The sequence below is a fragment of the Arvicola amphibius genome, chromosome 8, assembly GCF_903992535.2.
Source record: "Arvicola amphibius chromosome 8, mArvAmp1.2, whole genome shotgun sequence".
NCBI lineage: Eukaryota > Metazoa > Chordata > Mammalia > Rodentia > Cricetidae > Arvicola > Arvicola amphibius.
This window is the reverse complement of record NC_052054.1, coordinates 124419559-124435400: the sequence shown is the minus strand read 5'-3', so window position 1 is coordinate 124435400 and position 15842 is coordinate 124419559. Positions and strand designations below refer to the sequence as shown.

The window sequence follows — 15842 nt, the reverse complement described above, 5'->3', positions numbered from 1 at the left end:
TCTGTGACCCCAGCATGGGAACAGACAGGCAGATTCTGGGAGCCTGGCAGCCAACCACCTCAGCCAAACAAGGTAAGCTTCAGGTTTAGTGCAATGCTGTCTCAGGCAGAGAGTATGGTAGAAAGCAATAGATGAAAATACACTATGCCTTCTTCTGGCTTCTACATATTTGTACACTCACACACACGTGTGCACCCTTAACAGACTCCATCAAAATGAAAAGTTCTGTATTTTATGTAAGAGCCCTCTACTTCTTAGAAATACTTGGGTAGTGATGAGTTCTAAAAAAGAAACACAAGGGGGCTGGAGAGATGGCTCAGAGATTAAGAGCACTGTCTGGTCTTCCAAAGGTCCTGAGTTCAATTCCCAGCAACCACATGGTGGCTCACCACCATCTGTAATGAGGCCTGTCGGAAGAATATTGTATACATAATAAAAAATAAAAAAAAGAAACACAAGCTATTTGCTAAATGCTTTAAATTAGTTTCAGAAATTGTTAGATATAAATTTTTCTTTAAAATATATTATATCATTATAAATAAAATTAAAGTGTACTCTGCATACACTTAAAGTTAAGTTGGCTTTATTTGTGATGATGTGATAGAGTTTATGATTGCTTACTGATCCTACAATGGAGCCAATAAAGAACCAAGCCAAGAAGAAGAGTTGGGTGAACATGCAATCAAGGAAGATTGGTGGCAGGGAAGAGGGGGATGCTTTTCCTTTTCATTTCTTTTCTGATCCACAAATTCAAAACTATGTTAATTTTATGTTGAATTTTCCAGTTTCCCTCCTGGCATTAATCTTTATTTTCATTTCATTGTAGCTGGTAAAAGCTCACATTTTCAGGGTGAGTTTTGTACCTAACACGTGGAGAATATCCTGGCGAATCTCAAGTGTATCACGCTGGAGTAGGTAGTCTTTTTCCAGGTCACTGAGGTTTGCATGGTACTGTGTTAGAACCCTCTTCTTCTTCATCCTTATAAAATCCCTCTGAGGATACCAGAAAATGGAAGGATCTCCCCTGCTCGTGGATTGGGAGGATCAACATAGTAAAAATGGCAATTCTACCAAAAGCAATCTATAGATTCAATGCAATCCCAATCAAGGTCCCATTAAAATTCTTCACAGAGATTGAGAGGACAATAATCAACTTTATATGGAAAAACAAGAAACCCAGGATAGCCAAAAAAATCTTATACAATAAAGGTACTTCTGGAGGCATTACCATCCCTGACTTCAAACTCTATTACAAAGCTACAGTATTGAAAACAGCTTGGTATTGGCATAAAAACAGAGGAGTTGACCAATGGAATCGTATAGAAGACCCGGATCTTAAACCACAAACCTACGAACACCTGATTTTTGATAAAGGAGCCAAAAGTACACAATGGAAGAAAGAGGGCATCTTCAACAAATGGTGCTGGCATAACTGGATGTCAACCTGTAGAAGAATGAAAGTAGATCCATATCTATCACCATGCACAAAACTCAAGTCCAAATGGATTAAAGACCTCAATATTAATCTGAACACATTGAGCTTGATAGAGGAGAAAGTGGGAAGTACTCTACAACAAATGGGCACAGGGAACCGTTTCCTGCGCATAACCCCAGCTGCACAGACATTAAGGGCAACATTGAATAAATGGGACCTCCTGAAGTTGAGCAGCTTCTGTAAAGCAAAGGACATTGTCACTAAGACACAAAGGCAGCCTACTGACTGGGAAAAGAACTTCACCAACCCTGCAACTGACAAAGGTCTGATCTCTAAAATATATAAGGAACTCAAGAGACTAGACGGTAAAATGCCAATTAACCCAATTAAAAAATGGGGCGCTGAACTGAACAGAGAATTCTCAACAGAAGAAGTTCGAATGGCCAAAAGACACTTAAGGTCATGCTCAACCTCCCTAGCTATCAGGGAAATGCAAATCAAAACAACTTTGAGATATCATCTTACACCTGTAAGATTGGCTAAAATCCAAAACACCAATAATAACCTTTGCTGGAGAGGTTGTGGGGTAAGGTATACACTCATCCATTGCTGGTGGGAATGCAAACTTGTGCAACCACTTTGGAAAGCAGTGTGGCGGTTTCTCAGGAAATTCGGGATCGACCTACCCCAGGACCCAGCAATTCCACTATTGGGAATCTACCCAAGAGATGCCCAATCATACAACAAAAGCATATGCTCATCTATGTTCATAGCAGCATTATTTGTAATAGCCAGATCCTGGAAACAACCTAGATGCCCTTCAGTGGAAGAATGGATGAAGAAACTGTGGAATATATACATGCTAGAATACTACTCAGCGGTAAAAAACAATGACATCTTGAATTTTGCAGGCAAATGGATGGAAATAGAAAACACTATTCTGAGTGAGGTAACCCAGACCCATAAAGATGAACATGGGATGTACTCACTCATATTCGGTTTCTAGCCATAATTAAAGGACATCGAGCCTATAAATTTGGGATCCTTGAGAAGATAATAAGAAGGTGAACTCCCAAAAAAAGATATAGTAATCCTCCTGGATATTGGAAGTAGACACGATCGCCAGGCAAAATTGGGAACTTGAGGGTTGGGCGAGACTGGGCCAAGGGAAGATGGGGAGAGAAAAGTGTGAAGGGGAGAACGGGGGGGGGGAGCTCGGAGGAATGGGGTGCTTGGGATATAGGAAGGGTGGATATGGGAGCAGGGAAGCATATATCTTAATTTAAGGAGCTACCTGAGGGTTGTCAAGAGACTTGACCCTAGAGGGGTTCCCAGGTTTCTAGGGAGACGCCCCCAGTTAGTTCCTTGGGCAGCTGAGGAGAGGGAGCCTGAAAAGGCCAGTTCCTATAGCCATACTGATGAATTTCTTGCATATCACCATAGAACCTCCACCTGACGATAGATGAAGAAAATGACAGAGCCCCACATTGGAGCACCGGACTGAGCTCCCAAGGTCCTGATGAGGAGCAGAAGGAGAGAGAATATGAGAAAGAAAGTCAGGACCGTGAGGGAACCTCCAGCTGGCGACAGATGGGGAAGGTGACTGAGCCCCACATTGGAGCACTGGACTGAGCTCCCAAGGTCCTGATGAGCAGAAGGAGCGAGAACATGAGGGAGAAAGTCAGGAACGAGAGGGGTGCGTTCACTCATGGAGACGGTGGGACAGAACTAATGGGAGATCACCAACTCCAGTTGGAATGGACTGATGGATCATGCGACCAAACCCGTCTCTCTGAATGTGGCCAACAGCGGGGGCTGACTGAGAAGCAAAGGACAATGGCTCTGGGCTCTGATTGTTCTTCATGGACGGGCTCTGTGGGAGCCTTCTCAGCTTGGTCGATCACCTTCCTGGACCTGGGGGGAGTTGGGAGGACCTTGGTCTTAGCATAGAGTGGGGAACCCTGATGGCTCCTTGGCCTTGAGAGGGAGGGAGGGGAGGTATGGGTGGAGGGGAGGGGAGGGAAGGGGGAGAAGGAGGGGAGGGAAGGGGGAGGAGGAGGGAAGGAGATGGAAATTTTTAAATATAAAAAAAATAAACCATGAGGAAAAAAAAAATAAAATCCCTCTGAGTACTGCTTCTGCAGCATCTAATGAATTTGATTCTGATGTTTTAATTTGATCTTGTCTTCATTAAAAGTGGGACACTGAAACCTATCATTATATTTCATCTGTTTCCCCCTCCATTCCTACAGTGTTTGCTTCATATATTTGGTCACGCTGAAGTTGGATGCATATTTATATCGCTGGGGAATTGATCATTTTACCACTATATTGTCTTTTTGTTGACCCATTTGGACATAGTCAGTGTTGGGTGCTATTGTAAACGTGAATGTAGTGTCTTTTCAATTGTATTTTTTAATTAAAGACTGCTTGAAGATCTCAAAGTAAAATGGTTCCACTGGTCAGCCTTACAGACCAGGTTATGATAAAACACACCTTTAATCCCAGTAGCCACACTAGTTGCCATAGAAATTGGGTGGTGCATGCCTTTAATCCTGTGGTACATGCCTTTGATTCCAGCCCTAGAGAGAGGAATATAAGACAGGGCAAGATAGCTCTCACACACAGTCTCATTCTGAGATTCCTGGAGGCCAGGTTCACCATTTCAGACTGAGGTTGAGGTAAGAGCCTGTGGCTGTTTTGCTTTTCAGATCTTCTCTCTGAGTTTTTATTAATTGTGCTTCACATGGACACTCCTTACAATTACCCTTTAGAGCTGTGTGTGGAGGCGTACGCCTTTAATCGCAGCATTCAGGAGGCAGAGACAGGTGGATTTCTGTGAGTTCAAAACTATCCTAGTCTACAGAGGGAGTTCCACGTCAGCTAGGGCAACACAGAGAAATCCTGTCTTGGAAAAGAAAAAAGAAAAAAAATAACAGAAAAAGAAAAACAATAACCATTTACATAGAATCTCTTTCTTCTCATGGGGGGGGGGGTCTGTCTATGTGTGCCCTTAAATCTAAAATGAATCTTTCATATACAGTACATCATTGGATCTTGTTTGATTTTGAAAAGCTCTGTTCAGCAATGTTGTCTTTGGTTGCAATGTTAAATCCTCCCACATTTAGGAGCCATTCTTGTGTAGACTGCCTCTGCCATTCTGTTCACTGGGTCTGTCTCCTGCTGCTTTTCTCTGTGTCTCTTCTCATGCCTTATTGGCTAGGGTAGTGATACAATTTCTTATTTTCTTGTGTGTGTCTTCTATAGGTGTATATGGTTTTCAGTACTACGATTATCTAACGCACTTTATTGCTGTGATAATGGTTTAAGTCTGTAACAACTTAATGTCAAATATTCTGACAGAAATATTCTGGACATTTACTTTGCCCACATTTTTATTACCAGAAACCACACCCTTTTATATTATGTATCAGCGTTCTATATTTAATTTTTATGTCAGAATTAGAATCACTCAAAGGCCACCTCGTTCTCATCTCCATATTTTTCTTTTTCTGTAGTTTTCTGGGCAATGTTTCTTGACTGGAAGATACTTCTCCCGTTGTTTCATCTTGCTTAGCACTTTAGATCATCATGGTGGCAGGCAAGGTTGCCGCAGAGAGTGACGCCCCTTGTGAGTGAAAACCTCTTTTGCCATTTTCAGAAGTCTCACCCATGCTTTTGATGACTTACTTGTTCATAACATGTCTGAGGAAAGATTGGTTTGTATACAGCCTGGATGTCAGTTTTCTTTCTCAGTGTTGTACATTTTAAGCCATTTTTCTTTAACTATGTTTTCTTCTCCCCTGTATTGTTCACAAATTCCCATAGTGCATATGGTGGCTTTCCTGAAAGCAACAGACATGGCCTTTGAGCCATCCTCTCTCCTCCACTCATTACGATTATTTTCTCTTGGACTGGACGGTTTCCAAAGATTTATATTTCAACTCAATGATTCTTCCACTTTATCGAACTCTTTCACTGGCTTTCTGTCATTTTCAGTTAGTGTGGTTTTCATTCCCCAATCGTCTGGCTCTTCTTCCTATTCTTTGTCTGTTTGCTAGCACCCTCTGTTCTATTGACTGCAGAAGCAGGTAATTCCCATCGCTTATTCTTTGGGTTGCTCTACGGATACACTTTGCTTCTAGGCTTCTCATGTAACTGATAACTCTGGGTTAGGACTGACGCATTTGAAGCAGTGGTAGTGAAGGACACAGAGAGACGGAGAGAGGGAGGATGGGGTAAAGTTCAGTACAGTCAAAACAGAGATAAGTAGCCACTTCTGGTTTGCCCAGCACAGTTAACAAGTTATCATAAATTCTTAATTAGTTAATTAATTTTACAAACCTGCTGCAGTTTCTCCTCCCTCCTCTTCTCCTGGTCCCTCCCTGGACACCCCCTCTGTTGCCACCTCCCACTCCAATCCACTCTTCCTCTATTTCTGTTTAGGGAGGACAGGTCTCTCATTGAGTACCAACAAAACACGGCATATCAAGTTGCAGTAAGACTTAGCATCTCTCCATGTATTAAGGCTGCGCAAGGCGACCCAGTATGGGGAGTTGGGTCTGAAAAGCCAGTAAGGGTAGGAGACAGCCGGTTCCCACTGTTAGGAGTCTGACAGAGGACCGAACTACACAACGATAGCACTATGCAGTGTCTATCTGGTCAGTCCCATGCAGGCTCCCTGGTTGTTGGTTCAGTCTCTGTGAGTTCCTGTGAGTCCAGGTTAGTTGATTCTGTGAGTTTTCTTGGAGTGTCCTTGAACCCTCTGCCTCCTATAATCCTTTCTCTCTTTGGCAGGATTCCCCAAACTCTGCCTAAAGTTTGGTTGTGTGTCTGCATCTGTTTCCATCAGTTGCCAGATGAAACCTCTCTGACGGCAATTAGGCTAGGCAACAATCTGGTCACAGGAGAAAGCCAGTTAAGGCTATCTATCCGCTATTGCTAGGCTGGCAAGATGACTCAGCTGTTAAAGGCTAGGCTCACAATCAAAAATATGTATTTTTAAGTGACTGGAAGAGTATGAATTTATCAATACAAAAGAATGGCTAAAGAGACAGAAATGCCCGTTTCTCTGTGATTATCACACACGGCATACTTGAATTCTAATAAAGCATAGATGTTGCTCTATTATATAGTAAGCATCTACCCTTGTCCCAGTGTTTGCAAGTGGGTTTTCTACATGGAATACACTTAGTGTTAAAGCCAGCTAGATATTAAAGGGAGGGCTATTAAACCTTGGCTTAGGGGAACATAACTTCTGTGACTTAATTTCTCAATTAGACATGCCTGCCAGGTTCCCTTTCCAGGAATTTGTAGTATCTTGCTCCCTCTGGTGTCTGTCTTCTGCATTGTTATATGGTTTTGTCCCTGTTTTCACTGTTTCGGAACAGTATCTTACACAACGCTGAGCTGGTCTTGGATTTGTTACATACTTGGGGATAACCCTGCCTCCTGGTTCTCTACCATCTGAGTGCTGGGGCTAGAGGTGTAAGCCACCATGCCCAGATGTGTGGTGTGTTCTTGGGTTCTACGATAGCAATCTGTCCCGTTTACCCTTTTTCTAAGGTAAGCCAGCTTCCTGCCTGTGCTGTCTCGGGACAAACAACATAACAGCAGCTTCTCAGGAAATCCTCCTGAAGCTGGGGTGTCACCCACACAGTCCACGTTTCTGTTCCATCCTGAGAGGAGCATTTTGATTTACCTAGTACACTCTACCTTCTTAGACTCTGGAATTCTCAGAAACTGTACTAGGAAATCTTACTTTCTGCAAGTGAACAAGGGATGGACTTGTCATTTTATCACCTTACATCACCACTATGGCAAATTCAGTTTTTGTTTTTTCAGAGTGAGGTTGGGTTTATTTAGTAGGTTATGGAAGGGAAGGGGAAAAGGGAAAGAAGGGAAAGGGAGAGAGAAGGGGAACGAGGAGAAAGAAGCAGAGTGAGAAACAGAGAGAGAGGGAGAGGGAGGGAAGAAGAGAGAGAGGGAAAGAGGGAGGGAGGGAGGGAGGGAAGGAGGGAGGGAGGGAGGGAGGGAGGGAGGGAGGGAGGGAGGGAGGGAGGGAGAGAAAGGCGGGGAAAGGAGCCATGGCAACAGCTACCTCTTTGGGAGAGAGCTGGAAAGGGAAAGACTCAGACTGGAAGCAGAAAGAAGATCCATCTGCCTCAGTGGACAGGGGCGGGAGTGGGCAAGGCTTGTCTCTTCAAGGGAGAGGACAGACCATTACAGTGGCCACCATGAACTTGTCCTTGCAGGTGTCTGAGGCTGCCACCATGAACTCGTCCTTGCAGGTGTCTGAGGCTGTCACCATGAACTCGTCCTTGCAGGTGTCTGAGGCTGTCACCATGAACTCGTCCTTGCTGGTGTCTGAGGCAGCCACCATGAACTTGTCCTTGCTGGTGTCTGAGGCAGCCACCATGAACTTGGCAAATTCCGTTTTAACTCAGCCTATGAAGGCTTATAAAAATGAAAAAGAAAACATGCAGAACAATCACTATCAGTAGTGTGATCCACTGGATGTGAGTCATCCCAACAGTTCTTGCTGTCAAATGTCCAGGGACATGCTCACGTTGACAGAAGGGATAGTGGTGATCATACTCATTTGTATCAGGCTTGGCCACCTCCCCACTGCCCACTTCTAATTAGGTTTCCCAGTTTCCTAGATCAGATTGTTTTGGGTTCTTATCCTGTCCTGGATGGACGACATCTGAAACCCACAAGCCCACACCTTTATGAAGTTCCGACATTGAGTCGTGTCAATGGCAGGCGGCCAGCAGCACCTGTATCTGACATCTACTACTTAGAGCACTGAGACAGGCTTTGGGAGAAGAATGTGACTGATCTGCGTTTAATAGTATTTTTAAGGATGGTGCATTCTGGCTCCTTATATACTGAATCAAGGGCAGAGGACTCTAAGTTGTCCCCATGAGTTCCTGATTCCAGATGACTCCTGTTAACCCTTTGCTCTGGGTATCTTTTTGTGATACTTTAACTCAAACAAAAATTCTTGATTTTCCCATCTAAATGGAATGTTTTCTCCAAATCTGTTGCTTTCACCTGCTGCAAACACCACCACAAAATATGCTGGTCACAAGACATATCCTTCACCTTCCATCTTAAATGACCATGACAGACTCCTGCTGGCTCACACTCTTCATGTGTGCTCAATTCTTTTTATTTTTTTTTGTTGGTTTTTTGAGACAGGGTTTCTCTGTTAACAGTCCTGGCTGTCCTGGAACTTGCTTTGCAGCCCAGGCTGGCCCTGAACTCACAGAAATGCACCTGCCCCTGCCTCCTGAGTGCTGGGATTAAAGGCGCGTGCCAACATCACCTGGCTGCGGTCAATTCTTGAAAACCACCAGCCCACTTCTGACTCATTTTTCTCTACTTGAGATCCATGACAGATGACTGAACTCATGTAGTACCTGACAGAGATCCTTACACAATTTGCGTGCACAATGGACTGAGCAAAGCCGTGACTGCTTTCACAACCAGTTTTCTTGACTCGCATACACCTCTCACTTCATCTCCTCTGCTCACTATAGGTTCCTCCCAGTCCCATTTCACACTGAGCTCACTTGTTCATAGATACAGCGACCGCAGAAATTCTTCTGCAAGCAGCTGCCGTCCCAGCCCTCACGGGAGGGTACGACTGGTGCACGCTAGCAGTGGCCTTCACATTTTCAAGTTTGGTAGCAACCTGTGCCATGAGCCGATCGCTAAGAGGCATGGAAGGATCTGTGAAGTGTGGTGATATCTTGTTTGCACTCTAACAAAGTTTTCTGGAGGATCGGAGGACAGAATTAGGCACTAGTTGACCACAGAGGTCTGGAGATCTGTACAGACAGAAAGGAAGTGGTATGGCTGGGTGGAGAGAGAAATACAAGGCAGGTTGGCCCTATACGGCTGAGGAGTTAGCAAGGCAAGAGTTGGCTGTGGCTTGCTCCTTTATCTTTCAGCATTTGTCCTGATTCTGGTTCTGGGTTTTTATTCATAAGACCGATTAGAACTCGTTCAACAGTTAAGGACTTCTAAAGTATGTGCATCTGGAATTTAACCTTATTTTAAATATTTTTACTGAGAGTGTCATGCACACAATCCATTTTGATCATATTCACAACCCTTTCCAAACTACTGGCTGAGCCCTCCCTCTGCTGTTGTTTTTCTAACAGCCCAGCTCGTGCTGCTCATAATTGCATAGGTGTGGCATCCACACTCAGAGGAAACTCTCAGCAGTCATTTCATGCTGGGATGTTGACTTATTTATCATGTGCAAAATCTACGTTATTAACAATGATAATCCTGAGGGTTTCCTAGAATTTGACTAAAGTAGCTTTGTCTTCAGATTTCTCTCCACCTGCCCATCACCAGGGCTGTCCAAATGTACTAACAGCAAATGCATCTGGGCTGACTGTGTGTCTTCTCCCCACAAAGGCATGTGACTTCAGTATTTCCATAAATATGGTGAAACCACAGAGTACACGAGAGCCAGACTTATGTCAGGCTTCCTGAAGCAACGGAGAGAACAGCGGGCACCAGGGCAGATATCAGAACATTTTGCGATTGCTTGGCTAATCACTGTTCTTCAGTTTAGAATTGCCAGAGCGGGGGCTGCTCTGTGTATGTAGAACCTACCTTACAGACATGCCAGCGACCAAGATAACCCACTGCTCAGAGCACGATGGCACAGGCATGCCCACAGCACCCAACCTGGCAGTACCAACAGTGCAAAACGTACCCGTGAGAGTGCACGTGAAACTGCTGAACGCCAGTTCCTGAGAAAAGAGCCAGTGTTAGCCAAATGCTTAGAGCGAGCCCCTATCAGCTCTTTCAGATCAAATACTTCCCTTCATTCCCAGGTCCACCAGAGAAATCAGGCAATTTTGGTAGTACTTTACAAACTGACTCATAAGGAGTTCTCCTTCCCCCACCCTATAACCATTAAATGCCACATAAAGGCTTTCTCCAACATTTATTTGTGGAGTGACAGAACATTAGGTGCAGACTTAATGTCACCATGGTTGCAATTTGCATGTTGATGGAGAGTTAACGTAATGCGGAGATGTGAAATTAAGCTGGCTGGCTATGCGAAGTGGCCCTGCTAAGATCCATTTCTCTATCCTCATTAGTCCACGTTTTGGCTTCCTGTTTGTGCTTTCTCTCATTACTAACGAAACTGTAAAATATGTCCCCAAGGATGCATTTCACAGGCTGAAAAATTGTTTATCAGCTCACAGAACTGTGAAGCCAGTATATTCTCCATTGCAAGAAAGCCAGCATCCTGCTTCAACTGACCACAGCTTTGGCCAGGAGAGTGTGTGGATACAAAAGAGAACGAAGCAGACAATTCTCCAGGGAGATTTACAGGTTAAGTTTACATAAACCTTGTAAGGACAGGACATATGAGGTCTTTGGGGTCCTGAGTCCACAGTGGGGATTACTGTGGGAAAAGAAAAAGTGACATAAATTACCATTTTCTAATGATCAGAGAATGTGGGAGGGACAAAGGATCTTTAAAACATACGAACAAACAAGTTATAGGTAAGTGGAAAGGGCCAAATTACTTTTTATTATTTTTAATAATAAATTTAATAATTGTGTATTTTTACTTTCTAGGGAGAGGTAAACAGAGAAGAGGGTCACTATGGAATCTGGTGATGGCTGGAGGCTCTGTCCCTCCATGCCTCACTGCCAGCATCTACAGACCTGACACCACCACGTACACCTTCATTTCACTCGAAGGAGAGAAACGTGGTCACGCCTATCCCTGGTGTTGATACTCAGCCAACAGGGGGAGAGATGGCGGTCATGTTAGCATTTGTAGCTCATGAAAATGTGTTTCATGAGAACGCTGGTAACCTTCTGATGTGCTAGTTTGCTGTGTCACGAGAAATGGCAGTCTCCCAGGTGACTGGGAAGATCTCACTCGTTGAGGTCAATTCACAGCTCCTTAGAACTGTGAGCAGGGAGAACTCCAGAACAGGGCTGTGAGTCACTGACTACAGGTAGACTCAGAGAAGCACGAGGAGGGTAATGCACGGCACACTTTAAAACCTAGGAGTCTTCCTAATTGTATCCTGATCAGATGCGATAACATTTTCTTTCTATAAATGCGTTACCAGGAAGGAGTGAACCATCAAGTAAAGACAGGAACAAATCCCAGGGAGTGAGCGAGTTTATACAAAAAAAGAAAAGCCACTACTTACCATTACAGTGAAATAATTTTCATGTTCAAATGGAAGTAAAGAACAGCAGGCGACATTCAGGCCTATAACATTTTATTGAAGGTCAGTCAGTCAATACAGATACAATCCCAGCCCTTCCCGGTAAGTGGCAATGTAACCGTGGGGTGAACCCTGAATGTCCCCAAGACTGATTCCGGCTCACTGGATGTAAACAGGTCTCCTACAGCCCAGTGGTACAGAGGATTCAGAAACATGCTCTGACATGTTTCAGGGAAGCAGAAAAGGAATTGGATGCAGTGATATTTCATTTGTATTTTAATAAAGCTTGCCTAAACATCAGAATGCAAAACAGCCACATTAGCCAGTCATTCAGTCCAGGTAGTGGTGGTGCACACCTTTAACCCCAGCACTAGAGAGGAATGTAAGGAGGGATGCAACAAGAACTCTCCCTTTCAGCCTGAAGATTTCACAGAGGTAAGAGCTCTCTAGTGACTTTGCAGCTTTGCTTTTCTGGTCTTCAGGCTGAACCTCAATATCTGTCCCTGGGTTTTTATTATTTGTGCTAAAACTGGAGTTCAGAATGAGTAAGCAGGGACAACACTCACACTGCTTATTGCAGAACTAGACGGGAGAGGGCGACGGCACCATAAAACCAGACACACTGACCCGAGGACACAGGAGCAGACTGCCGCAGTTCAGTCACTCATGGAAATGGGAACAAGGAAAAGAAATACCCTTAGGCTCCCTTTAGCTAACTCTAGCTTCATGGGGACTTCTGATGTCCAACGGATGTGACATGACTTACGAAAAAGGAGCCAGATGAATCTCTAAGCACGAAAGACGGACAGATGGGATGAGATGAAGGCCTGGCAGGAATTACGGAACCAGTCACGGTCAGGCAGCCATGGTGAAAAGCTAAGCACAGAAGTGCACAGTGGAAGAAACGCACGGGCAGACAGGCTCTGGATGGAGATTAGCAATGCCACCGGGTTCTCGGGAACTAACCTCTCTGGAAGGTTTTTAAACATCTCTTACAGTCTCTTCCTCAGAGGGGAGGTGTTGTTTGGGGCTTTGTACTGTGCTTGACTTAAAAAGCCCCAGAAAACTCGTGTGGCTCTAAGTACAAAAGGGCACAGATACTGTCAGTGCAGTGAGTCTTAAGTACAAAAGGGGCACAGATACTGTCAGTGCCGTGAGTCTTAAAAGCTACGGTGAAGACGGGAAGCTGAATTGCTCACGTTGATGGACGTGAATGGACGGCCATGTGCAGAAGACAGCTCAGACAGCAACAAGGCTGTTACTCTGACACTTCCTACTTGAGTTTCCTCTGGGGCTGCATTCGTCAGGATGCCTGGGAAGCACTGTGATCCAGTGTCTCTACTAACCAAAACACTGGTTCTTTTTGTTTTAATTAGTAACCACAGTAGCTGAAAGTACAGGCAGATTCTAATACACCATGTAACTAAACCAAGTGGGCTTTCTCCTCTAAAGCTGGACAACCTGACAGACGGGCGTGCTCGCTGCTGCAGGCTCCTCCTTACCAACACTGGCACCACAGGGCAGTCTGCACACGGCTTCCACAGCACTTCACAGGATGACGTCACACAAGCCCTGATGGACAGCGGCCACAGAAGAAGCAGTCCAACTCTAGGAATTGAGAACTGAGCTGCTCTTTGGATACTACTGTAGTAGCCTTTAAAGGGACAGAAAATTTCTCATAATATTAGCTTTTGGTGTCAACTGGAAAATAACAGATATTCCTCATAGCAACCAGCACACACTCTGTGGGGACTTGATTCACATTAAATATTCTCAGACCCTGTAGCATTAAAGCTGGAAAACATCCCAAGTCAGTTACAAAGGGCCTGGGCTGTGAGGAGGGAGGGAGCAGCCAAGGAGTCTTCATGGACTCCACGGTCTCAGACTCTGTGACGGGCTCTTGTGCTTGGGACGCGCAAGACTCATCTATTCCCAGAATGGAGGTTGTAGATCAGAAGCTTCCTAAGAACAAGCACTCCTGTCCAAAGCTGTTCTCTTAGAAGCTATTGGTCACAGCATCTCCCTTCCCCACCCTCTTCGTAAGCATAAGTAGAAAAAAATCAACGTTCATATCAATTGATAGAAAGGGGTGACAGGTGGCACTCAGGCACAGTCAGCAAAAAGCAAGGAGAACCTAAGCCAAACTTTTAAAGGAGCTGAAGGTCAGGCTGGAAACCTGTGTGAGCAAATGTGCACAGGAAATCTTTTTCCAGATCTCATATGAACACTGAAGGATAAACTCTTTTAAACTAAACATTTCCAAATATTAGCAGAAAACAGGGAACTGTTGTGGTGAATTAGCTTTCAGGTCAGGACACGCATCAGAACCACTTTTAAGTTTTGGTAACATTGCTAGAAGACAGTGTCCATGGGGCTCACTGAAAGTGGTATTTCCAGTTCAGACAGGAAACTAGAAGATTAAGAAATGGCATAGACATAGTTCCAAGTCTAATCTGCAATTCTTAAGCTTTTCTTCCAGAAGCATGTGTTATATTTTTGTCCCTTTTAATAACCAACCATTTGGAGAAAACCAAGTTATAAAACTACTCTCTGTAGGAGGAAAAATATTCAACAGAAGAGACAGAAGGCAATGTTCAACAATGGCTATTTACATACTGATAGAGGAGGGTCATCTGTCTATGTGTTACTTTCATTGGTTAATAAAGAAACTGCCTTGGCCCTTTAATAGGACAGAAAATTAGGTAGGCGGAGTAGACAGAACAGAATTGTGGAAGAGAGAAAGCAAGTCAGGCAGGCAGACGCCATAGCTCTCCTCTCCGAGATGGACGCAGGCTAAGATCCTTCCTGGTAAGACACCACCTCGTGGTGCTACACAGATTACTAAATATGGGTGAAAGCAAGATACGAGAATTAGCCAATAAGAGGCTAAAACTAATGGGCCAAACAGTGTTTAAATGAATACAATTTGTGTGTTGTTATTTCAGGTGTAAAGCTAGCTGGGTGGCGGGACACAGCCCGCTGCTCCTTCTACAACATAGAATCTGTGTCTACCTGCACTTAGTGTGTGTGTGGGCGCGCGCGCCTGTGTGCTGGGACAGAACCTAGGGCTTCTTGTGCGCCAGGAAAGTGTTTACCGCTCAGCTATACCCTAGACCTCTCTCTTCTCTCCGCTTTGAAACACGGGCCCACTAAGCTACTCAGGTTGGCTGTTACTTGTAATCCTCCTGCCGCAGTCTCCTCAGCAGATGGGATAGCATGCTACCAGGCATGGTTTACTGAGTTTTTTGAAAACATTTTAAGGAACGGTGCTGTGGGAACTCCTTCACCGGCACACTTTGGGCGTGGTCTCTGTACTATATATGCAGATAAAAAGCATGCATGACCCTTTATTCTGCTGGATTTGGTTGCAGTTTCCAGCGCACACAGAGGACTGTGGATCGCTACCCTTCCTCTGAGTTTATCCTCAAATAAATAAACCTTTGTTATATGCCACTCATGGCTCTTGTAGAACTCTTCTGTATGCCAACAGAGCACTGATGCATAGTTACATTCATAAAATTAAATAAGAGTAAGGTTTCCTCCACTACATGTAAATCACAATAAAATACTATACCTGTCAATCATCCTTCCTTTTGGAAGAAAATTAAGATGGCTTTTCTTTTTTCTTTTCTTTTTTTTGGTTTTTCAAGACGGGGTTTTTCTGTGTAGCTTTGGAGCCTGTCTTAGAACTCGCTCTGTAGACCAGGATGGTCTTGAACTCAGAGATCTGCCTGCCTCTGCCTCCTGAGGGCTAGGATTAAAGGCGTGCGCCACCACCACCCGGCTTCACTTATACTTTTAAATAAAAGTAAATAATAAAAGGAAGGCGCTGAACTGCTGAAGACAAATTATGGAAATAAAAACCCAACTACATCAAGTAGACGGTTTCATTCTGCTCCTTCAGAAGCAATAGAAACACTTAGCCCAGGCTGGAAGACACAGAGGGGTCATGCTGCAGGGGACACGCTTTCCGTTCAGAGTTCAAATGCAGGGAACTTGGCCTTGGTGGGGACTAACATGTCAGCCAAGAAATAGATTGTTCCAGCCATCCCTAGAGGGAGAGAAAAAGGCACAAGTTATTACACCAAATGGCTTCATTTTATAAAGTGACTTTATTTTTTTCTGTTTTAGTATCAACATTATGCTAAGACATGCGGTGCATTCTCCATCAGAGACCCCTAGAG

At 44.3% G+C, this 15842-nt stretch overlaps 1 protein-coding gene across 4 annotated transcripts in view; it reads right to left on the bottom strand.

Annotated features, from left to right (window-relative positions):
• Positions 1–15531: 15531 nt before the first annotated feature.
• Positions 15532–15842, bottom strand: part of Lancl1 (LanC like 1) — a 34948-nt gene continuing 34637 nt past the window's right edge. For all 4 annotated transcript variants that reach the window (XM_038340640.1, XM_038340639.1, XM_042055555.1 and 1 more), the window contains one exon: positions 15532–15709. In XM_038340640.1, the coding sequence (XP_038196568.1) occupies positions 15633–15709 (77 nt within the window). In that variant the 3' untranslated portion in view covers positions 15532–15632. The remainder of the gene's footprint in view (positions 15710–15842) is intronic.